Source organism: Coregonus lavaretus (assembly GCF_964263955.1).
Source record: "Coregonus lavaretus genome assembly, chromosome: 20".
NCBI lineage: Eukaryota > Metazoa > Chordata > Actinopteri > Salmoniformes > Salmonidae > Coregonus > Coregonus lavaretus.
Genome location: NC_140007.1, coordinates 29,900,468 through 29,925,651, shown reverse-complemented (window position 1 = coordinate 29,925,651; position 25,184 = coordinate 29,900,468). Strand labels below are relative to the sequence as shown.

The window sequence follows — 25,184 nt, the reverse complement described above, 5'->3', positions numbered from 1 at the left end:
CAGCTTTTAATTTTTTATTAATTTGTAAAATGTTCTACAAACATAGTTCCACTTTGACATTATGGGGTATTGTGTGTACGGCAGTGACCATCTCAATTTAATCAATTTGAAATTCAGGCTGTAACACAACATTTGGAAAACGCCAATGGGTGTGAATACTTTCTGAAGGCACTGTTTATATTAAAAGGATACTATATACAGTGAGCTCCATAATTCATTGGACAGTGACCATTTTTTTGTTATTTTGGTTCTGTACTCTAGCACTTTGAGTTTGAAATTATACAATGACAATGAGGGTGAAGTGCAGACTGTCAGCTTTAATTTGAGGGTATTTTCATACATATTGGATGAACCGTTTAGAAATGACAGCACCTTTTGTACATGGTCCCCCCATTTTAAGGTACTACAAGTATTTGTTAAATTGGCTTCACAGATGTGTGTCATTAGGCAGGTGTATTAATTTGTGTCGTTAGTGAATGCAGGAGAGCTGTTGATGAATAGTATTGATTCTAGACTTTGCTATTGCCTTTGGAGGTTGTTGTTGGGGTGTGACAATATGAGGAAGACAGCAGTGTCGATGCAAATGAAGCTGGCCGTCAGAAGGCTCAGAAATGAAAATCAATCAATCAGGAACATTGCAAAAACCTTGGCCATGCCCAAGTCAACAGTTTGGTTCATCATTAACAAGAAAAAAACTACAGGTGAACTCAATTATGTCAAAAGACCCGGTAGACTGAGGAAGACCACTGTAGTGGATGACCGGAGAATACTCTCTATGGTGAAGAAAAAACACCTGATAACAGCCCAACAGATCAAAAACACTCTCCTGGATGCAGGTGTAGATGTGTCAAAGTTTACCATACGTAGAAGACTACACCAGCAGGACTACAGAGGGTACACTACAAGATGCAAACCACTGATAAGCCTGAAGAACAGAAAGGCGAGATTACAGTTTGCTAAAAAGCACCTAAAAGAGCCCCAAGAGTTCTGGAAAAAAGTATTGTGGACAGATGAGACAAAGATTAACATGTACCAGAGTGATGGAAAGAGGAAAGTGTGGAGAAAAAAAAAGAAATGCCCATGATCCAAAGCATACCACCTCATCCGTGAAACATGGTGGAGGGGGTGTTATGGCTTGGGCCTGTATGACTGCCAGTGGAACAGGCTCACTTGTCTTCATCGATGATGTGACTGCAGACAGTAGAACAATGAATTCTGAAGTCTACAGAAATATTTTATCTGCTCAGATAAAACCAAATGCCTCCAAACTCATTGGATGGCACTTCATCATGCAACAAGACAATGACCCTAAACATACTGCTAGAGCAACGAAGGGGTTTTTGATGGCCAAAAAGTGAAAGATCCTTGACTGGCCGAGTCAATCACCGGATCTGAATCCAATTGAACATTCATTTTACATGCTGAAGAGGAGACTGAAGGCAATAAGTCCCCGAAACAAGCAGGAACTGAAGATGGCTGCAGTACAGGCCTGGCAGAGCATCACCAGGGAAGATACCCAGCGTCTGGTGATGTCGATGCATCGCAGACTTCAAGCAGTCATTGCATGCAAAGGATATGCGACCAAATATTAACATTGATTACTTTATTCTACATTATGTTAAACTGTCCAATGTTTTTTGATGCCCGAAAATGGGGGGGACCATGTACAAAAGCTTCTATAATTTATAAACGGTTCATCCGATATGTATGAAAATACCCTCAAATTCACCCTCATTGTCATTGTATCCTTTCAAACTCAAAGTGCTAGAGTACAGAACCAAAATAACAAAAACATGGTCAATTACCATTGAATTATGGAGCTCACTGTAAATGTATGAAAATAAGATAAGAAATATGTTAAGTGTTTGTTTGTGAACCTGTAATACATTTATGAATACATTAATATAATGTCTAATTTGGTTATGTACTGCTATCCTGTGGAGATTGCTTCTTATGGTTTTTCTCTTGAATAAGAAGTTGTTACACTTGTGTAACGACATTTAAAGTGTACTGTCCTTATTGTTTATTCAACTACTGTGGAGTGATTTTATCCTCTATGCTTGAACATTAGACATTACATCAATATACAGAGACCCCATACTAACAGTGCATGCGGAAAGTATTCAGACCCCTTGACTTTTTTCACATTTTGTTACGTTGCAGCCTTATTCTAAAATGGATTAAATTGTTTTCCTCATCAATCTACACACAATACCCCATCATGACAAAGCGAAAACAGGTTTTTAGAGAAATCTTGGCAAATGTATTAAAAATAAGAAACGGATACCTTATTTACATAAGTATTCAGACCCTTTGCTATGAGACTCGAAATTGAGCTCAGGTGCATCCTGTTTTCTATTGATCATCCTTGGGATGTTTCTACAGCTTGATTGGAGTCCACCTGTGGTAAATTCAATTGATTAGACATGATTTGGAAAGGCACACACCTGTCTATATAAGGTCCCACAGTTGACAATGCATGTCAGAGCAAAAACCAAGCCATGAGGTCGAAGGAATTGTCTATAGCGCTCTGAGACAGGATTGTCGAGGCACAGATCTGGGGAAGGGTACCAAGAAAATTCTGCAGTATTGAAGGTCCCCAAGAACACAGTGGCCTCCATCATTCTTAAATGGAAGACGTTTGGAACCACCAAGACTCTTCCTAGAGCTGGCCGTCCGGCTGAGCAAACTGGGGAGAAGGGCCTTGGTCAGGGAGGTGACCAAGAACCCGATGGTCACTCTGACAGAGCTCCAGAGTTCCTCTGTGGAGATGGGAGAACCTTCTAGAAGGACAACAATCTCTGCAGCACTCCACCAATCAGGCCTTTATGGTAGAGTGGCCAGACGGAAGCCACTCCTCAATAAAAGGCACATGACAGCCCGCTTGGAGTTTGCCAAAAGGCACCTAAAGGACTCTCAGACCATGAGAAACAAAATTCTCTAGTCTGATGAAACCAAGATTGAACTGAATGCCAAGCGTCACGTCTGGAGGAAACCTGGCACCATCCCTACGGTGAAGCATTGTGGTGGCAGAATCATGCTGTGGAGTTGTTTTCAGCGGCAGTGACTGGGAGACTAGTCAGGATAGAGGGAAAGATGAACGGAGCAAAGTACAGAGAGATCCTTGATTAAAACATGCTCCAGAGCGAATGTTCACCTTCCAACAGGACAATTACCCTAAGCACACAGCCAAGACAACGCAGGAGTGGCTTCGGGACAAGTCTCTGAATGTCCTTGAGTGGCCCAGCCAGAGCCCAGACTTGAACCCGATCAAACATCTCTGGAGAGACCTGAAAATAGCTGTTCAGCGACGCTCCCCATCCAACATGACAGAGCTTGAGAGGATCTGCAGAGAAGAATGGCAGAAACTCCCCAAATACAGGTGTGCCAAGCTTGTAGCGTCATACCCAAGAAGACTCAAGAATGTAATCGCTGCCAAAAGTGCTTCAACAAAGTACTGAGTAAAGGGTCTGAATACTTCTGTAAATGTAATATTTCATTTGTATTTTTTGCAAAAATTGCTAAAAACCTGGTTTTGCTTTGTCATTATGGGGCATTGTGTGTAGATTGATGAGAAAAACAAAACAATTTAATCAATTTTAGAATAAGGCTGTAACGTAACAAAATGTGGAAAAAGTAAAGGGGTCTCAATACTTTCCAAATGCACTGTATGAAGAAATTAACTTTTACTCTTAATTGTGAATGTACATTTTGTATAAAACAAACAAACATAGGCTACTGTAAGGTGCTGTTCCTGTCAAAGGAGGAACAATATCTGTTGACAGATAAAGCAAGAGTATTTGGTAGTTTTACACTGCAGCAATTTGAGCTGTTTCATTCAGATTTAGGGCCGATTCAGAGTTACGAAATCTATGGCTTTCTTCACACTTTTTGATTTAAGCACTTCTCCAGAAGTTGGTATTCAGATTTACCTTATGCAGGTGCAGCGTTGAGGGGATTCGATTATCTGGCCCTGGTTACCCCGGTGGGAGGAGTTTGCTCTGGGTGAAAAGTGACTGCATTTGTTTTGGAACCGGGCTGCCTCCCGGGCGTGAGCCAGGTGCCCGTCTGCCCAGAACAAAAGTGATGTAGCATAGGCTAGATGAAGGACGTGGAGTAATTAGTAGAATTCTGTGTTTTCACATGCAAAAGTAGATTAAATTCAATTTTCACAGAACCGCGTGTTGTAATTTCGATGAGGCTCTCTTGTTCAGATATCGGTAAGTGGACTGGAGTCAGGGCATGAAAGGGATAACGAATCCAGGTGTTGTGTCGTTCGTTTAGGGAAAGTACCTGCGTAATTGCGCACCAAGCTCACTCAGGTGTTTCGCTATATCACATTTGACATTGTCCGTAAGCTTGAGTTCATTTGCACACAAAATATCATACAATGATGGAAATACCTGTGTGTTGTCCTTGTTAATGCAGACAGAGAAGAGCTCCAACTTCTTAATCATAGCCTCAATTTTGTCCCACACATTGAATATAGTTGCGGAGAGTCCCTGTAATCCTAGATTCAGATCATTCAGGCGAGAAAAAAAGTGGTTATCCCACCAATTTGTAAGTTGCTCTGGATAAGAGCGTCTGCTAATGACATAAATGTAGATGGTTTAATTGTATTTTTGAAACGAGGCTACTCAGGCGAGAAAAAAACCATCCAAATGTATAGCCCCGTTGGAAAATCTAAATAGACTGTTTCAAAATGTGAATCACATTTTTATTTGGCGTACCCCTGCAGCATTTACGGTGATAAGGCCTCAGCAGAAGTCAGGGCATTCATATTTCTTGCGCTTCGTGGAGCAGTGCAGAGCTGTTGTCAAGAAAGTGAGTTTGTGTTTTCTACAGGATGTACCACCCCCACCTACCGTCAACCAATCATGTCAATGCGGAGTTATACAGAACCCTCCGCATTGTTACAACATTTGGGAGGCGCATGGCGTCAGCCCTAGTCAAAACACCTAAAAACAAGACATGGTATCAAATTCGATATACAACGAGCTGAAACTAGCCACCTACGGTTCCCCACATGGCAGCTTCTTGTCATTGTTGCTATCTGACCATTCAGAATAACACCGCACGCCTTCCGACCACATCGATGCGTGCGCATCATTTTCATTTTCGCCAACCCGTCTATAGGAGCAAAGCAGGAAGTAAAAGCAAAGTAAAAGCAGGAAGTGTACCCAACAATATGTGCTGTGGTTTCTTGATTCAATTCAACTGACGTTACAAAAAATACATTCCATTGCATGAGCGACATCAGGTAACATCATTTGAATGAACATTTTACATTACCATGGAAATTATTGTATCACAATACCAGGTAGCCATTGCGATTGTACCCATAAGTTTACCAGTCAAATTAGGTTAAAGGGTTAGAGGTTCCAAGCCCATTCTATTCATCGTTTGCTACAACACCATGCTTGTTTCAGCAAGGGGCAACAATGTTTCATCACGTTGTGAAGAATCCATGTTATCCCAGAAACCGACTCCACGCACGAATGCCTGGCCGTTCAGCTGTTAATTCCCAAAAAATCAAATATATTCGTTTTATTTAAAAACGGTTATGACTTAATTTATTTTCATTACGGTCTTCATCCATAACCGTCGTTTACATGGTTATACAGTAAATGTGGCAGCCCTAACGAAAATTATGGAACATATGCTTTTCCTGTGTATATGCATGGCTTAAAACATAATAGCATTATGCCAAAAGTAACTATAAACATGTTTATTACATAGTCTAAGTATGTATAAATGATTAAATGGTCATTGTATTGGTAAGCTCAGTAAATTTGGTCAATCTGTGACTATCGTATTTGGCTGCTTGTACATTTTACGCCTTAGAAATGGCATTACGGTTTTCAATATCTCTGGCCCAGAAAGTCAGATTCTTACGAGGTTAAGTTCTCGTGGTTCAGTGGGGTCTCCCGCAGTTTTCAAAGGTCTACATAATCTGAGAATGGTCCTTAGTGGCGCTACAGACCACAACTGTAGCTGAACAAATCTGAATTTGTATATTTTCTTTATATTTGGATGTCTTAAGCATAATAGCTGTATGAAAAGTAACTTAACATATCCATTCTATAGTCTGTGTTTATGTTTGATAAACTACCCAGTTTTTGTTAAGAATTTCTGGATATTTGACCTAGGCCTAAATGTATTCCATCATGTCCACCAGATTTGACATTTGACCCTTTGAAAATCTGGCCTAACTTTGTGTATCACCCCATCATTGTTTGATCTAGCATGGATGACAGCCTTTAACAAGCCAATTTCTTTTCAAGCACTTATTCCAGGTTGGCTGGTCTACTACTATTGTTATTTTACAATGAAATAACTTTAGTGGATGTTTTGAGATGTCAGACAGGTCCACCATCTAAGCAGCCAGTAAGGTTTCTGTTAGTGTTATAGAGAGTGATCGTGAGAAAATTACTTGTTCACTATTCTTTCAATATACATAATTGTATGAAGCAATAATTGGACTGTTAATCAATACAAAAACTAGTACTTTGATGTAGCCAACTACCAATTATTAAATAATTCCGTATTTCTTCTAAAATAAAAACTGTCACCACACATTGTTATTGGATTTTCAACATTGTTTACAATTTTATTTGAGAAAATAAAGACAAATGGCATGGACAAAATTATTGGCACCCCGGCGCTAGTACTTGGTTGCACAGCCTTTGGCCAAGATAATTGCAGACAAACATTTATTGTAGCCATCAATGAGCTTGCTGCACCTTTATACTGGCAATTTGGCCTTTTCAGCAGCAAACTGCTCTAATTCTTCAATGTTTGCCCTGCACCAACTGCTTTTTTCAAATCACATTTTATTTGTCACATACACGTGTTTAGCAGATGTTATTGTGAGTGTAGCGAAATGCTTGTGCTTCTAGCTCCGACAGTGCAGTAATATCTAACAATTTCACAACATATACCCAATACACACAAATCTAAGTAAGGAATGGAATTAAGAATATATACAGTGAGGGAAAAAAGTATTTGATCCTCTGCTGATTTTGTACGTTTGCCCACTGACAAAGACATGATCAGTCTATAATTTTAATGGTAGGTTTATTTGATCAGTGAGAGACAGAATAAAAAAATTAAAATAAAGAAAAACGCATGTCAAAAATGTTATAAATTGATTTGCATTTTAATGAGGGAAATAAGTATTTGACCCCTCTGCAAAACATGACTTAGTACTTGGTGGCAAAACCCTTGTTGGCAATCACAGAGGTCAGACGTTTCCTGTAGTTGGCCACCAGGTTTGCACACATCTCAGGAAGGATTTTGTCCCACTCCTCTTTGCAGATCTTCTCCAAGTCATTAAGGTTTCGAGCCTGACGTTTGGCAACTCAAACCTTCAGCTCCCTCCACAAATTATCTATGGGATTAAGGTCTGGAGACTGGCTAGGCCACTCCAGGACCTTAATGTGCTTCTTCTTGAGCCACTCCTTTTTTTGCCTTGGCCGTGTGTTTTGGGTCATTGTCATGCTGGAATACCCATCCACGACCCATTTTCAATGCCCTGGCTGAGGGAAGGAGGTTATCACCCAAGATTTGACGGTACATGGCCCCGTCCATCGTCCCTTTGATGTGGTGAAGTTGTCCTGTCCCCTTAGCAGAAAAACACCCCCAAAGCATAATGTTTCCACCTCCATGTTTGATGGTGGGGATGGTGTTCTTGGGGTCATAGGCAGCATTCCTCCTCCTCCAAACACGGCGAGTTGAGTTGATGCCAAAGAGCTCGATTTTGGTCTCATCTAACCACAACACTTTCACCCAGTTCTCCTCTGAATCATTCAGATGTTCATTGGCAAACTTCAGATGGGCCTGTATATGTGCTGTCTTGAGCAGGGGGACCTTGCGGGCGCTGCAGGATTTCAGTCCTTCACGGCGTAGTGTGTTACCAATTGTTTTCTTGGTGACTATGGTCCCAGCTGCCTTGAGATCATTGACAAGATCCTCCCGTGTAGTTCTGGGCTGATTCCTCACCGTTCTCATGATCATTGCAACTCCACAAGGTGAGATCTTGCATGGAGCCCCAGGCCGAGGGAGATTGACAGTTATTTTGTGTTTCTTCCATTTGCGAATAATCACACCAACTGTTGTCACCTTCTCACCAAGCTGCTTGGCGATGGTCTTGTAGCCCATTCCAGCCTTGTGTAGGTCTACAATCTTGTCCCTGACATCCTTGGATAGCTCTTTGGTCTTGGCCATGGTGGAGAGTTTGGAATCTGATTGATTGATTGCTTCTGTGGACAGGTGTCTTTTATACAGGTAACAAACTGAGATTAGGAGCACTCCCTTTAAGAGTGTGCTCCTAATCTCAGCTCGTTACCTGTATAAAAGACACCTGGGAGCCAGAAATATTTCTGATTGAGAGGGGGTCAAATACTTATTTCCCTCATTAAAATGCAAATCAATTTATAACATTTTTGACATGCGTTTTTCTGGATTTTTTTGTTGTTATTCTGTCTCTCACTGTTCAAATAAACCTACCATTAAAATTATAGACTGATCATTTCTTTGTCAGTGGGCAAACGTACAAAATCAGCAGGGGATCAAATACTTTTTTCCCTCACTGTACATATATAGATGAGCAATGACAGAGCGGCATGGACTAAGATACAGTAGAATATTATAGAATATATACATATGAGATGAGTAATGCAAGATATGTAAACATTATTAAAGTGACTAGTGTTCCATTCTTAAAGTGGCCAGTGATTTCTAGTCTATGTCTATAGGCAGCAGCCTCTAATATGCTAGTGATGGCAATTTAATAGTCTGATGGCCTTTAGATAGAAGCTGTTTTTCAGTCTCTCGGTCCCAGCTTTGATGCACCTGTACTGACCTCGCTTCTGGATGATTTTTTTATTTTTTTTATTTTTTTATTTCACCTTTATTTAACCAGGTAAGCCAGTTGAGAACAGGTTCTCATTTACAACTGCGACCTGGCCAAGATAAAGCAAAGTAGTGCAATAAAAACAACACAGAGTTACATATGGGGTAAAAAAAACATAAAGTCAGAAATACAACAGAAAATATATATACAGTGTGTGCAAATGTAGCAAGTTATGGAGGTAAGGCAATAAATAGGCTATAGTGCAGAATAATTACAATAGTATTAACACTGGAATGCTAGATGTGCAAGAGATTATGTGCAAATAGAGATACTGGGGTGCAAAAGAGCAAAATAAATAACAATATAGGGATGAGGTAGTTGGGTGGGCTAATTTCAGATGGGCTGTGTACAGGTGCAGTGATCGGTAAGGTGCTCTGACAACTGATGCTTAAAGTTATTGAGGGAGATAAGAGTCTCCAGCTTCAGAGATTTTTGCAATTCGTTCCAGTCATTGGCAGCAGAGAACTGGAAGGAATAGCGGCCAAAGGAGGTGTTGGCTTTGGGAATGACCAGTGAGATATACCTGCTGGAGCGCAGACTACGGGTGGGTGCTGCTATGGTGACCAATGAGCTAAGATAAGGCGGGGATTTGCCTAGCAGTGATTTATAGATGGCCTGGAGCCAGTGGGTTTGACGACGGACATGTAGTGAGGACCAGCCAACAAGAGCGTACAGGTCACAGTGGTGGGTAGTGTATGGGGCTTTGGAGACAAAACGGATGGCACTGTGATAGACTACATCCAATTTGCTGAGTAGAGTGTTGGAGGCTATTTTGTAAATGACATCGCCGAAGTCAAGGATCGGTAGGATAGTCAGTTTTACGAGGGCATGTTTGGCAGCATGAGTGAAGGAGGCTTTGTTGCGAAATAGGAAGCCGATTCTAGATTTAACTTTGGATTGGAGATTCTTTATGTGAGTCTGGAAGTTGAGTTTACAGTCTAACCAGACACCTAGATATTTGTAGTTGTCCACATACTCTAGGTCCGACCCGTCGAGAGTGGTGATTCTAGTCGGGTGGGCGGGTGCTAGCAGCGTTCGATTGAAAAGCATGCATTTAGTTTTACTAGTGTTTAAGAGCAGTTGAAGGCTACTGAAGGATTGTTGTATGGCATTGAAGCTCGTTTGGAGGTTTGTTAACACAGTGTCCAATGAAGGGCCAGATGTATACAAAATGGTGTCGTCTGCGTAGAGGTGGATCTGAGAGTCACCAGCAGCAAGAGCGACATCATTGATATACACGGAGAAAAGTGTCGGCCCAAGAATTGAACCCTGTGGCACCCCCATAGAGACTGCCATAGGTCCAGACAACAGGCCCTCCGATTTGACACACTGAACTCTATCTGAGAAGTAGTTGGTGAACCAGGCGAGGCAGTCATTTGAGAAACCAAGGCTATTTAGTCTGCCAATAAGAATGCGGTGGTTGACAGAGTTGAAAGCCTTGGCCAGGTCGATGAAGACGGCTGCACAGTACTGTCTATTATCAATCGCAGTTATAATATCGTTTAGGACCTTGAGCGTGGCTGAAGTGCACCCGTGACCAGCTCGGAAACCGGATTGCATAGCGGAGAAGGTACGGTGGTATTCGAAATGGTCGATGATCTGTTTGTTAACTTGGCTTTCGAATACTTTCGAAAGGCAGGGCAGGATGGATATAGGTCTGTAGCAGTTTGGATCTAGAGTGTCACCCCCTTTGAAGAGGGGGATGACCGCGGCAGCTTTCCAATCTCTGGGGATCTCAGACGTTATGAAAGAGAGGTTGAACAGACTAGTAATAGGGGTTGCGACAATTTCGGCGGCTAGTTTTAGAAAGAAAGGGTCCAGATTGTCTAGCCCAGCTGATTTGTAGGGGTCCAGATTTTGCAGCGCTTTCAAAACATCAGCTGTCTGAATTTGTGTGAAGGAGAAGCGGGGGGGGCATGGGCAAGTTGCAGCAGAGGGTGCAGAGTTGGTGGCCGGGTTAGTGGTAGCCAGATGGAAAGCATGGCCAGCTGTAGCAAAATGCTTGTTGAAATTCTCGATTATTGTAGATTTATCGGTGGTGATAGTGTTTCCTAGCCTCAGTGCAGTGGGCAGCTGGGAGGAAGTGCTCTTATTCTCCATGGACTTTACAGTGTCCCAAAACTTTTTGGAGTTAGTGCTACAGGAAGCAAATTTCTGTTTGAAAAAGTTAGCCTTTGCTTTCCTGACTGCTTGTGTATATTGGTTCCTAACTTCCCTGAAAAGTTGCATATCGCGGGGGCTATTTGATGCTAATGCTGTACGCCACAGGATGTTTTTGTGCTGGTCAAGGGCAGTCAAGTCTGAGGAGAACCAGGGGCTATATCGGTTCTTAGTTCTGTATTTTTTGAATGGGGCATGTTTATTTAAGATTGAGAGGAAATTACTTTTAAGGAACAACCAGGCATCCTCTACTGACGGAATGAGATCTATATCCATCCAGGATACCTGGGCCAGGTCAATTAGGAAGGCCTCCTCGCTAAAGTGTTTTAGGGAGCGTTTGACAGTGATGAGGGGTGGTCGTTTGACCGCGGACCCGTTACGGACGCAGGCAATAAGGCAGTGATCGCTGAGATCCTGGTTGAAGACAGCTGAGGTGTATTTAGAGGGTGTGTTAGTCAGGATGATATCTATGAGGGTACCCATGTTTACGGATTTAGGGTTGTACCTGGTAGCTTCGTTGATAATTTGCGTGAGGTTGAGGGCATCTAGCTTGGATTGTAGGATGGCTGGGGTATTAAGCATATCCCAATTTAGGTCACCAAGCAGTACAAACTCTGAGGATAAATGGGGGGCAATCAATTCACATATGGTGTCCAGGGCACAGCTGGGGGCTGAGGGGGGTCTGTAGCAAGCGTCAACAGTGAGAGACTTATTTCTGGAAAGGTGGATTTTTAGAAGTAGAAGCTCAAACTGTTTGGGCACAGACCTGGATAGTATGATAGAGCTCTGCAGGCTATCTCTACAGTAGATTGCAACTCCACCCCCTTTGGCAGTTCTATCTAGACGGAAAATGTTATAGTTGGGGATGGAAATTTCAGAATCTTTGGTGGCCTTCCTGAGCCAGGATTCAGACACTGCTAGAACATCAGGGTTGGCAGAGTGTGCTAACGCAGTGAATAACTCAAACTTAGGAAGTAGACTTCTGATATTTATGTGCAAGAAACCAAGACTTTTGCGATTACAGAAGTCATCAAATGATAGCGCCTGGGGAGTAGGAGTGATACTGAGGGCTGCAGGGCCTGGGTTAGCCTCTACATCACCAGAGGAACAGAGGAGGACTAGAATAAGGATACGGCTAAAGGCTTTAAGAACTGGTCTTCTAGTGCGTTGGGTACATAGAATAAAGGGGGCAGATTTCCGGGTGTTATAGAAAAGATTCAGGGCATTATGTACAGACAAGGATATGGAAGGATATGAGTAAAGTGGAGGTAAACCTGAGCGTTGGGTAACAATGAAAGAGATAGTATCTCTAGAGGCATAAATTGAGTCGGTCTCTGAGTGTATGGGGGGAGGGACAAAATAGCTATCTAAGGCAGGTTTAGCTAGGCTGGGGGGTCTACAGTGATATAGTACAATTAGAAATAACCGAAACAACAATAAACTAACCATGTTTGGGCTGAGGCTAAACATAAACAGGATGTAGTACCGTAAAAAGGAACAGTCCAGCAGATATCAGCTGTATAGCTGAGTTATCATAAGGTCCGGTGGTGAAGCACTAGTGAGTAAGAGGGTTAGCAGGGGCTAGTAAGGGCTAGCAGATGGATGGAATCTTCGTGGTTAACGTCGTAACCACATCAGACGATTTCGTCGGCAGACCAGTCGTGTAGGATCGGCGGGGCTTCGTGTCAACACTAGGTGGTCCCGTCCGGTTGACAGAGAGGTAGATAGCCGGGAGATGGGCCTAGCTCAGGATGCTTAGCCAGACCACAGCGTCCGTTTTGTTGTAGCCAGCTGGTAGCGATGAATCCGGAGTTAAAGGTCCAGTGATTCAGTGATTCCGGTGGAAAAACGGATATGTTCTGGGTCGATAACGCGCTGTGCAGACTGGCCGAATATCCGGTGATCAATGTCCAGTGATTAAAATTAATCCCGCGGAAAAAATCCAAATGTTCTGAGTGAAACACCGCTAGCTGTGGCTATTAGCAAGTAGCTAGTTAGCTGAAACTGGCTAGCTAGTTTCAACTGGAGATTCTAGATTCTAGACAAAGGTAAGTCAACAATAGAATCCGTTCCACATTGAGTGAGGCGGGTTGCAGGAAAGTATATTTTCTAGAAGGATGAAAGGTCTGATAGGGAAACATGTACGAAAAATACAAAAAAACAGGGTATTTACAGGCTATTTACAGACACACGACAGAAACAGGACTGCACTACTTCGCCATCTTGGATAGCGGGGTGAACAGGCAGTGGCTCGGGTGGTTGATGTCCTTGATGATCTTTTTGGCCTTCCTGTGACATCGAGTGCTGTAGGTGTCCTGGAGGGCGGGTAGTTTGCCCCCGGTAATGCGTTGGGCAGACTACACCACCCTCTGGAGAGCCCTGCGGTTGCGGGCGGTGCAGTTGGCGTACCAGGCGGTAATACAGCCCGAAAGTTTGTGAGGTTTTAGGTGTCAAGCCAAATTTCTTCAGGCTCCTGAGGTTGAAGAGGCTCTGTTACACCTTCTTCACCTCACTGTCTGTGTGGGTTGACCATTTCAGTTTGTCAGTGATGTGTATGCCAAGGAACTTGAAGCTTTCCACCTAGGGGGTTCTCCCAGAGCCCTCACCTCCTCCCTGTAGGCTGTCTCGTCATTGTTGGTAATCAAGCCTACTACTATTGTGTCGTCTGCAAACTTGATGATTGAGTTGGAGGCGTGCTTGGCCACACAGTCATGGGTGAACAGGGAGTACAGGAGTGGGCTGAGCACGCACCCTTGTGGAGCCCCAGTGTTGAGGATTAGGTGTTGTTTCCTACCTTCACCACCTGGGGGCGGCCCGTCAGGAAGTCCAGGACCCAGTTGCACAGGGCAGGGTTCAGACCCAGGGCCTCAAGCTTAATGATGAGCTTGGAGGGTACTATGGTGTTGAATGCTGAGCTATAGTCAATTAACAGCATTCTTACATGGGTATTCCTCTTGTCCAGATGGGATAGGGCAATTTGCAGTGTGATGGTGATTACATCGTCTGTGGATCTATTGGGGCGGTAAGCAAATTAAAGTGGGTCTAGTGTGACAGGTAAGGTAGAGGTGATATGATCCTTGATATGATCCTTGACTAGTCTCTCAAAGCACTTCATGATGTGATTCAGATCTCGACTCGTAGCTGGCCACTCAGAACAGTCCAGCATCTCTTGTTAACCAGTACCAGCACCCAAACTGAGTCCTGGAAACTGTTTCAGTCCAAGTCAAGCACTGATAAGAAGTAATCAGGTAGGCCTATTTTATGACGTTTCCACTGGATCAGAGCATAACATTTTTCCCTTTCACGCTGAGTGGTTATCGAAAGGGAGAGAGCTGGAAAGATTTTTCAAGTACATTGAGGAACTATTGTAATTCTCAATGGATGTAAAAACAGACTTTGTTTGCTTGCTGTTTAAGGTGAAGAAAACATTACTTTGAGAAGCTCTACAGGTCATTAGTGGCGGTCCGTTAAGCCAATCAGAAATACTGTCAGATCCCCAAATGGGCACATTTACATGCCTACATTTACCCGCAGGCCAGGTAGCCTATAGGCCTATTTCTATGCGTGTGCGTCCTACCTCAACATTGACAGGAGCGCTCCAATTCCTGGGTTCTTTTTTATGTGTGTTTGGGGTCGTTAACCTGCTGGAAGACCCACAACCTTTAATGGAGACCCAGTTTTGGACACTGTTGAACATTGGACTCCATAACACCTGATAATCTTCTGATTTCATGATGCGTTGCGCACATTCAAGGCCCCCAGTATCAGAGGCAGCAAAGCAACATCACAGCATTATCAAACCTCCCCCATCTTTGATTGTAGGGAGGGTGTTCTTTTCATTTAACACTTAATTTGGACGTCAGTAAACACAGCACTGATCTGTATTGCCAAAGAGCCTACATTTTGTTTCATTTGTCCATAGTACATAATTTGTCTGAAGTCTCCCATGTCAACGAAAACATCCATTCTCTTGTTCAGTTCACAGGCATGCTCCCTGTGCTCCCTCTAGAAGTCCTGGAGGAGATGCTCCTGAATGTCCCTCCACACCAGGTGGTGTGTGTCTGTCGACTTGTGTGCCGTGAGTGGAAAGAAGTGGTGGACAGTAATTATCTTTGGAGAGAGAGGTGCCGAAGAGAAGGATACCAGACACATGATGTGACTAAACTACCTAAAGACTGGCGTTTGTTTTACTTCTTGAGCAAGAAGAGACGTAATCTTCTCAAGAACCCCAGAGCAGATGGTAAGAGTCGAGACCACAGAAATGTCTAAATTCTCTGTTGGGGTATGGGGGTCCTGTTATTAACCTCAGAACCCACACTTCAAATCGCTCACTCTTTTTCTCCAGATGAATTCAATGGCTGGCAAATTATTGAGAATGGAGGGGATAAATGGACAATAGAGTCAGCGGAAGGAGTGCCGCTTCCTGATAACACAGTGAAAAAATACTTTGCAACTTCTTACTCGTGAGTATACTACTATACCATATTCGTTTTTCAGTGAGAGAATATCACTTGGTCCCACTTTGTTTCACATCCACATTGGTGTTGTAGGTCTTTTCCAGCTCTTCTAATAATACCTATGATGCAAGATGGATACAATGCAATTGACAATGACCTTGCTGTCAAGGCCAGGGATGGGCAACTTTGATGGGGGGTGGGGGCCACAAACAAATCTGAACTCATCATGGGGGACCCGCAGTGGCTCGTGGGTCTGCGTACCCACATCCATACCCCCCTGCTTGGGAGCAAAACATTTTAGCGGCCCTCTTGACAGCGGAGAGAAAAGGTTTTAGAGTAAATTTCCTGCAATTCTACACATTTTGCCATGGGGCGTAGAGAAAAATGCAGTTTTACAGCATATTTCCTGCAATTCTACACATTTTGCCATGGGGCGTAGAGAAATTGTAGTGGCTTTAAATCAAGAAGACAATTTTATAACCAATTTCATGCAATTCTACTAATTTTGCCATAGGGTGGAGAGAAATGTTTGCAGTATTTAATATGATATCTGAGTGATGGTGACTAACAAAATCAATGGGGCGGTCGGTAAATAGATCCCGACTGAGTTTTATATTATTATTTTTGGTCTTTGGAAATTGATCCACGGGCCTACTTGCGGCCTGCGGGCCACCATGGTAAATGTGTTGGCTGTGTGTGTCCTCTTGTCTTTGGTTCATCTCAGGACCTGCAGGAAGTCTCAGCTGATTGACTTGGAGAAAGAGGGTTACAGGCCTTTCATGGATGACTTTCAACCTGACATCATAATATCCGACTGGTGAGAGGAATATATTAGAATTTTGTTATTCAGTGTCTGCTACTCTATACTTGTCAGAGGAATAGTCCTGTACAACTTGTATGTTTGTGTGTCCATATCAGGTATGCTCCACGTAAGGAATGTGGCGCTAAATATGAGATCTGTGTTGAGTTGCTAAATCATGAGAAGAAGACAATTAAGAAGTTTCGTCCAGATACTGTCATCTTTCAAAACTGGGATGATCATAAATGGAATCAGGTAAAACCTTCAGACTTTAAGATAATTCTCAATAACATCTGTAAATAGCTGAGAACGCAATCAACACTGTGATTTGTCCTTGTCTAAGATGTGTGCAATACACATTTTCAGTGATATGTTTTTTGTTTTACTCATTTGCACAAAAAAACAATTGAAAGACAAACATTGCAGATAAAAACAAGGTATAAAGGTGTGCAGGTGAGGTTGGAAACACAAGAGGGCTAATATGAAAACCACACCAAAAACAAAAGAACAATATTTTATATATATATACAGTGAGGGAAAAAAAGTATTTGATCCCCTGCTGATTTTGTACGTTTGCCCACTGACAAAGAAATGATCAGTCTATAATTGTAAAGGTAGGTTTATTTGAACAGTGAGAGACAGATTAACAACAAAATAATCCAGAAAAACGCATGTCAAAAATGTTATAAATTGATTTGCATTTTAATGAGGGAAATAAGTATTTGACCCCCTCTCAATCAGAAAGATTTCTGGCTCCCAGGTGTCTTTTATACAGGTAACGAGCTGAGATTAGGAGCACACTCTTAAAGGGAATACTCCTAATCTCATTTTGTTACCTGTATAAAAGACACCTGTCCACGGAAGCAATCAATCAATCAGATTCCAAACTCTCCACCATGGCCAAGACCAAAGAGCTCTCCAAGGATGTCAGGGACAAGATTGTAGACCTACACAAGGCTGGAATGGGCTACATGACCATCGCCAAGCAGCTTGGTGAGAAGGTGACAACAGTTGGTGCGATTATTCGCAAATGGAAGAAACACAAAAGCACTGTCAATCTCCCTCGGCCTGGGGCTCCATGCAAGATCTCACCTCGTGGAGTTGCAATGATCACGACAACGGTGAGGAATCAGCCCAGAACTACTCGGGAGGATCTTGTCAATGATCTCAAGGCAGCTGGGACCATAGTCACCAAGAAAACAATTGGTAACACACTACGCCGTGAAGGACTGAAATCCTGCAGCGCCCGCAAGGTCCCCCTGCTCAAGAAAGCACATATACAGGCCCGTCTGAAGTTTGCCAATGAACATCTGAATGATTCAGAGGAGAACTGGGTGAAAGTGTTGTGGTCAGATGAGACCAAAATCGAGGTCTTTGGCATCAACTCAACTCACCGTGTTTGGAGGAGGAGGAATGCTGCCTAAGAACACCATCCCCACCGTCAAACATGGAGGTGGAAACATTATGCTTTGGAGGTGTTTCTCTGCTAAGGGGACAGGACAACTTCACTGCATCAAAGGGACGATGGACGGGGCATGTACTGTCAAATCTTGGGTGAGAACCTCCTTCCCTCAGCCAGGGCATTGAAAATGGGTCGTGGATGGGTATTCCAGCATGACAATGACCCAAAACACACGGCCAAGGCAACAAAGGAGTGGCTCAAGAAGAAGCACATTAAGGTCCTGGAGTGGCCTAGCCAGTCTCCAGACCTTAATCCCATAGAACATTTGTGGAGGGAGCTGAAGGTTCGAGTTGCCAAACGTAAGGCTCGAAACCTTAATGACTTGAAGAAGATCTGCAAAGAGGAGTGGGACAAAATCCCTCCTGAGATGTGTGCAAACCTGGTGGCCAACTACAAGAAACATCTGACCTCTGTGATTGCCAACAAGGGTTTTGCCACCAAGTTTTGCAGAGGGGTCAAATACTTATTTCCCTCATTAAAATGCAAATCAATTTTATAACATTTTTGACATGCGTCTTTCTGGATTTTTTTGTTGTTATTCTGTCTCTCACTGTTCAAATAAACCTACCATTAAAATTATAGATTGATCATGTCTTTGTCAGTGGGCAAACGTACAAAATCAGCAGGGGATCAAATACTTTTTTCCCTCACTGTACATACAGTGGGGAGAACAAGTATTTGATACACTGCCGATTTTGCAGGTTTTCCTACTTACAAAGCATGTAGAGGTCTGTAATCTTTATCATAGGTACACTTCAACTGTGAGAGACGGAATCTAAAACAAAAATCCAGAAAATCACATTGTATGATTTTTAAGTAATTAATTTGCATTTTATTGCATGACATAAGTATTTGATACATCAGAAAAGCAGAACTTAATATTTGGTACAGAAACCTTTGTTTGCAATTACAGAGATCATACGTTTCCTGTAGGTCTTGACCAGGTCTGCACACACTGCAGCAGGGATTTTGGCCCACTCCTCCATGCAGACCTTCTCCAGATCCTTCAGGTTTCGGGGCTGTCGCTGGGCAATACGGACTTTCAGCTCCCTCCAAAGATTTTCTATTGGGTTCAGGTCTGGAGACTGGCTAGGCCACTCCAGGACCTTGAGATGCTTCTTACGGAGCCACTCCTTAGTTGCCCTGGCTGTGTGTTTCGGGTCGTTGTCATGCTGGAAGACCCAGCCACGACCCATCTTCAATGCTCTTACTGAGGGAAGGAGGTTGTTGGCCAAGATCTCGCGATACATGGCCCCATCCATCCTCCCCTCAATACGGTGCAGTCGTCCTGTCCCCTTTGCAGAAAAGCATCCCCAAAGAATGATGTTTCCACCTCCATGCTTCACAGTTGGGATGGTGTTTTACATTTACATTTACGTCATTTAGCAGACGCTCTTATCCAGAGCGACTTACAGTTAGTGAATACCTATATATATATATATATATATATATATATATATATTTATTTATTTTATACTGGCCCCCTGTGGGAATCGAACCCACAACCCTGGCGTTGCAAACGCCATGCTCTATCAACTGAGCTACATCCCTGCCGGCCATTCCCTCCCCTACCCTGGACAACGCTAGGCCAATTGTGCGCTGCCCATGAGTCTCCCGGTCGCGGCCGGCTGCGACAGAGCCTGGATTCGAACCAGGATCTCTAGTGGCACAGTTAGCACTGCGATGCAGTGCCTTAGACCACTGCGCCACTCAGGGTTGTACTCATCCTTCTTCTTCCTCCAAACATGGTGAGTGGAGTTTAGACCAAAAAGCTCTATTTTTGTCTCATCAGACCACATGACCTTCTCCCATTCCTCCTCTGGATTATCCCGATGGTCACTGGCAAACTTCAGATGGGCCTGGACATGCGCTGGCTTGAGCAGGGGGACCTTGCGTGCGCTACAGGATTTTAATCCATGACGGCGTAGTGTGTTACTAATGGTTTTCTTTGAGACTGTGGTCCCAGCTCTCTTCAGGTCATTGACCAGGTCCTGCCGTGTAGTTCTGGGCTGATCCCTCACCGTCCTCATGATCATTGACGCCCCACGAGGTGAGATCTTGCATGGAGCCCCAGACCGAGGGTGATTGACCGTCATCTTGAACTTCTTCCATTTTCTAATAATTGCGCCAACAGTTGTTGCCTTCTCACCAAGCTGCTTGCCTATTGTCCTGTAGCCCATCCCAGCCTTGTGTAGGTCTACAATTTGATCCCTGATGTCCTTACACAGCTCTCTGGTCTTGGCCATTGTGGAGAGGTTGGAGTCTGTTTGATTGAGTGTGTGGACAGGTGTCTTTTATACAGGTAACGAGTTCAAACAGGTTCAGTTAATACAGGTAATGAGTGGAGAACAGGAGGGCTTCTTAAAGAAAAACTAACAGGTCTGTGAGAGCCGGAATTCTTACTGGTTGGTAGGTGATCAAATACTTATGTCATGCAATAAAATGCAAATTAATTACTTAAAAATCATACAATGTGATTTTCTGGATTTTTGTTTTAGATTCCGTCTCTCACAGTTGAAGTGTACCTATGATAAAAATGACAGACCTCTACATGCTTTGTAAGTAGGAAAACCTGCAAAATCGGCAGTGTATCAAATACTTGTTCTCCCCACTGTATATATATATATATATATATATATATATATATATATATATATATATATATATATATATATATATATATATATATATATACAGTGCATTCGGAAAGTATTCAGACCCCTTGACCTTTTCCACATTTTGATACGTTACAGCCTTATTCTAAAATGGATTAAATAGTTTTTTGCCTCATCAATCTACACATAATACCCTATAATGACAAAGCAAAAACAGGTTTACATAAGTGTTCAGACCCTTTACTCAGTACTTTGCACCTTTTGGCAGCGATTACAGCCTTGAGTCGTCTTGGGTATGACGCTACAAGCTTGGCACACCTGTATTTGGGGAGTTTCTCACCTTCTATGCAGATCCTCTCAAGCTCTGTCAGGTTGGATGGGGAGTGTCGCTGCACAGCTATTTTCAGGTCTCTTCAGAGATGGTCGACCGGGTTCAAGTCCAGGCGTTGGCTGGGCCACTCAAGGACGTTCAGAGACTTGTCCCAAAGCCACTCCTGCATTGTCTTGGCTGTGCGCTTAGGGTAATTGTCCTGTTGGAAGGTGAACCTTCGCCACAGTCTGAGGTCCTGAGTACTCTGGAGCAGTTTTCATCAAGGATCTCTCTGTACTTTGCTCCGTTCATCTTTCCCTCGATCCTGACTAGTCTCCCAGTCCCTGCTGCTGAAAAACATCCCCACAGCATGACCCTGCCACCACCATGCTTCACCGTAGTGGTGGTGCCAGGTTTCCTCCAGAAGTGACGCTTGGCATTCAGGCCAAAGAGTTCAATCTTGGTTTCATCAGACCAGAGAATCTTGTTTCTCATGGTCTGAGAGTCTTTAGGTGCAAACTCCAAGTGGGCTGTCATGTGTCTTTTACTGAGGAGTGGCTTCCGTTTGCTCTGACATGCACTGTCAACTGTGGGTCCTTTTATATAGACAGGTGGACTCCAATCAAGTTGTAGCAACATCTCAAGCATCATCAATGGAAACAGGATGCACCTGAGCTCAATTTCAAGTCTCATTGCAAAGGGTCTGAATACTTATGTAAATAAGTTGTGTTTTAGTTTTTTTAGTTTTTTACATTTGGAAAGAATTTCATTTTCATTATGGGGTATTGTGTGTAGATTGATGAGGGGGGATAAAAACTATTTAATCAATTTTAGAATAAGGCTGTAACGTAACACAATGTGGAAAAAGTCAAGGGGTCTGAATTCTTTCCGAATGCACTGTATACAAAACAGATTGTTCCCAATTAAACAACGCAAACTAATTACAATTGAACATGAAAATATGACCACTTCAATGATCCTCTTCAATGTTTCAGATGACTCATGTGTTCAAGAATTATGGACCAGGTGTGCGGTACATCCGATTCACTCATGGAGGAAAGGACACCCTGTTCTGGGCCGGCTGGTATGGAATTCGGGTCACCAACAGTAGCATAGAGATTTGCCCATCGGTGGACAGATAGCTTTCGGTGTTCCCATTTACTCTCCCAAGAGGTTACATGTGAACATTGTGCCTAACTGCAAGCTTTACTTTAGCATCTGAAACCTACCTTAGCATAGTGTACACCTTGTTAAGTCTTTTCTGCCTTAGGCAATAGGCACACTATGTTCTATTCTCTGTGGATCTGGACGATTCTAGCTGTAGAATATATCATTTTTGATATATTGATCATGTTCATTTTCCCCTAGTCTGATTTAGTGCCTGGTCTTGTCCACTCTATTCTAATGAGTCCTTGTGGACACTGTAGAGAGAAACAGAAGACGAGTATGTGTTCCTCAGTCTTATCTTTCAGTGATAGGGTCATAATATTTTGTAGCTTTAACCGTAAGAAAGATAGAGCCACATTTGTAGGAAGAAAACAGAAATCGCTCTGTTTATTACAACCGTATCTACAGTGGTTTGCAAAAGTATTTATCCCCCTTGGCGTTTTTCCTATTTTGTTGCATTACAACCTGTAATTTAAATTGATTTTTATTTGGATTTCATGTAATTTACATACACAAAATAGTCCAAATTGGTGAAGTGAAATGAAAAAAATCACTTGTTTAAAAGAATTCTAAAAAATAAATAATGGAAAAGTTGTGTGTGCATATTTATTCACCCCCTTTGCTATGAAGCCCCTAAATAAAGATCTGGTGCAACCAATTACCTTCAGAAGTCACATAATTAGTTAAATAAGGTCCACCTGTGTGCAATCTAAGTGTCACATGATCTCAGTATATATACACCTGTTCTCAAAGGCCCCAGAGTCCGCAACACCACTAAGCAAGTTGTGGAGAAGTACAGATCAGGGTTGGGTTATAAACAAATATCAGAAACTTTGAACATCCCACGGAGCACCATTAAATCCATTATTAAAAAATGGAAAGAATATGGCACCACAACAAACCTGCCAAGAGAGGGCCGCCCACCAAAACTTACAGACCAGGCAAGGAGGGCATTAATCAGAGAGGCAACAAAGAGACCAAAGATAACCCTGAAGGAGCTGCAAAGCTCCACAGCGGAGATTGGAGTATCTGTCCATAGGACCACTTTAAGCCGTACACTCCACAGAGCTGGGCTTTATGGAATAGTGGCTAGAAAAAAAGCCATTGCTTAAAGAAAAAAATAAGCAAACACGTTTAGTGTTCGCCAAAAGGCATGTGGGAGACTCCCCAAACATATGGACTCTGGTCAGATGAGACTAAAATTGAGCTTTTTGGCCATCGAGGAAAACGCTATGTCTGGCGCAAACCCAACACCTCTCATCACCCCGAGAACACCATCCCCACAGTGAAGCATGGTGGTGGCAGCATCATGCTGTGGGGATGTTTTTCATCAGCAGGGACTGGGAAACTGGTCAGAATTGAAGGAATGATGGATGGCGCTAAATACAGGGAGATCCTTGAGGGAAACCTGTTTCAGTCTTCCAGACATTTGGGACTGGGACCGAGGTTCACCTTCCAGCAGGACAATGACCCTAAGCATACTGCTAAAGCAACACTCAAGTGGTTTAAGGGGAAACATTTAAATGTCTTGGAATGGCCTAGTCAAAGCCCAGACCTCAATCCAATTGAGAATCTGTGGTATGACTTAAAGATTGTTGTACACCAGCGGAACCCATCCAACTTGAAGGAGCTGGAGCAGTTTTGCCTTGAAGAATGGGCAAAACTCCCAGTGGCTAGATGTGCCAAGCTTATAGAGACATACCTCAAGAGACTTGCAGCTGTAATTGCTGCAAAAGGTGGCAAAGTATTGACTTTGGGGGGTGAATAGTTATGCACGCTCAAGTTTTCAGTTTTTTTTGTCTTATTTCTTGTTTGTTTCAGAAGAAAAAATATTTTGCATCTTCAAAGTGGTAGGCATGTTGTGTAAATCAAATGATACAAACCCCCCAAAAATCAATTTTAATTCCAGGTTGTAAGGCAACAAAATATGAAAAATGCCAAGGGGAGTGAATACTTTCGCAAGCCACTGTAGCTGCTACTGGAGGTTACTGATGTAATGGTTAGGTTCTATGAACCAAGCACCATTTTTTGTTTGAGTTTCTCTCGCAATCCCGTTTTCAAATCAGGTGACCCAACATCACGACCCCTAGTTTGGGAAACACTGGTTTAGCCACTACATGTACTTTTTTCAGAGAGTGCAGTGGTTGTACCATGCCCTTCAACCGATTTGTAGGAATTGTCAATTGGTAGGGGCTATGGGTCTATCTGTTTTTGACTGTTTGACTCACCGACCATTCTCCGGGAGATCTATTCTCTGGTAGATTTTCTCCCCAACCATCACATATCACAACAGATTACGCCAAGCAAGTTCTTGTTGAGAAGCTAAGTGTAATTGTGTGTTTGCAATAAGTGTGAACTCTATACCTCCTATCTGATTTTGTTTTCCTAACACCCTCTTATTTTCACCATGATCTGTTTTCCTCTCACAGGAACACCTTACAGAGCTTGAGCACATGTAAAACAATAACTTGAAAAGATACTTACATGCCATGATTTAGACTTTCATTATAACTTTGTTTACAATCTGTTTATTTTGTTATGTAAATAACTGATGAGAATTGATGTAGAATGAGGACAACCTTTCATTGCAGTCTGGTTTCTTTATTACATTTTTTTCAACAGCAGAAAACATTCCAAAATGTGTAATTCAAGAGTGTTTATAACTTAAATTTTTCTAATGAGTAATCTCCAGTATCATCACAGTCTATTTCATGAAATTATTAAATAGACTTTGATGATACTGAAGATTATATCATATAGTCTGCCCTGTAGATAATCATGGCGTTCTGCAATGAATAGACGGCAGACAGGGTATAGGCCAGGATGGTCCACCAGGCAAACAGGCTGTTCTGGTCCTGCATCTTCTGGTGACCTATTGAAAACTGCACAACAATGATAAAGCAAATTAAGATGCATTATGTATGCCTTTTGTTCTGATGACAAGACAAAGTAGCCTACACACCTGTGTAGCTTTGTCGCTTTCAGGGTCCAGCTCCAAGTGACTGGTTCAATACCATGTTTTTTGTGGGGGGGTTTTAGGGGTAAGGCTCTAGACCATCCTATCAGCCAATCAGGGCTGTGTATGTAAATATCTAATTTTTACATTTACATTTTACATCATTTAGCAGACGCTCTTATCCAGAGCGATTTACAGTTAAGTGAGTGCATAAAATGTCTTTCCTCACTCCCACACGATCACTGAGCATTTCAGTGGCCCAAGGAGCCTCAGGGAAATAATTAATAATTAAAAAGACTATGGGGGCTTTAAACAAGACAGACCAAAGGAGCGAAAGGAAAGTG

General features: G+C 42.7%; 1 protein-coding gene across 2 annotated transcripts; it reads left to right on the top strand.

Annotated features, from left to right (window-relative positions):
- The first annotated feature begins 5,176 nt into the window (after positions 1-5,176).
- LOC311148315 (F-box only protein 6-like) lies at positions 5,177-23,198 on the top strand. Of its 2 annotated transcripts, XM_084185240.1 has the most exons (7): positions 5,177-5,260; positions 15,053-15,314; positions 15,420-15,537; positions 16,256-16,348; positions 16,450-16,585; positions 20,291-20,350; positions 21,713-23,198. In XM_084185240.1, exons 2-6 carry the CDS (start codon positions 15,062-15,064, stop codon positions 20,321-20,323), a joined length of 633 nt encoding a protein of 210 aa, XP_084041366.1. In that variant the 5' UTR covers positions 5,177-5,260; positions 15,053-15,061; the 3' UTR covers positions 20,324-20,350; positions 21,713-23,198. The 2 variants fall into 2 exon arrangements, with proteins under 2 accessions (XP_084041366.1, XP_084041365.1); XM_084185239.1 differs by lacking the exon at positions 20,291-20,350 and having other exon boundaries at positions 5,182-5,260.
- The last annotated feature ends 1,986 nt before the right edge of the window (positions 23,199-25,184 follow it).

Coding starts and splice junctions, on each gene's coding strand:
- LOC311148315 (XM_084185239.1), top strand. CDS start 15,062: ATGCTCCCTGTGCTCCCTCTAGAAGTCCTGGAGGAGATGCTCCTGAAT. Junction 16,349..16,449: donor GACATCATAATATCCGACTG/GTGAGAGGAATA, acceptor TGTCCATATCAG/GTATGCTCCACGTAAGGAAT. Junction 16,586..21,712: donor ATGATCATAAATGGAATCAG/GTAAAACCTTCA, acceptor TCAATGTTTCAG/ATGACTCATGTGTTCAAGAA.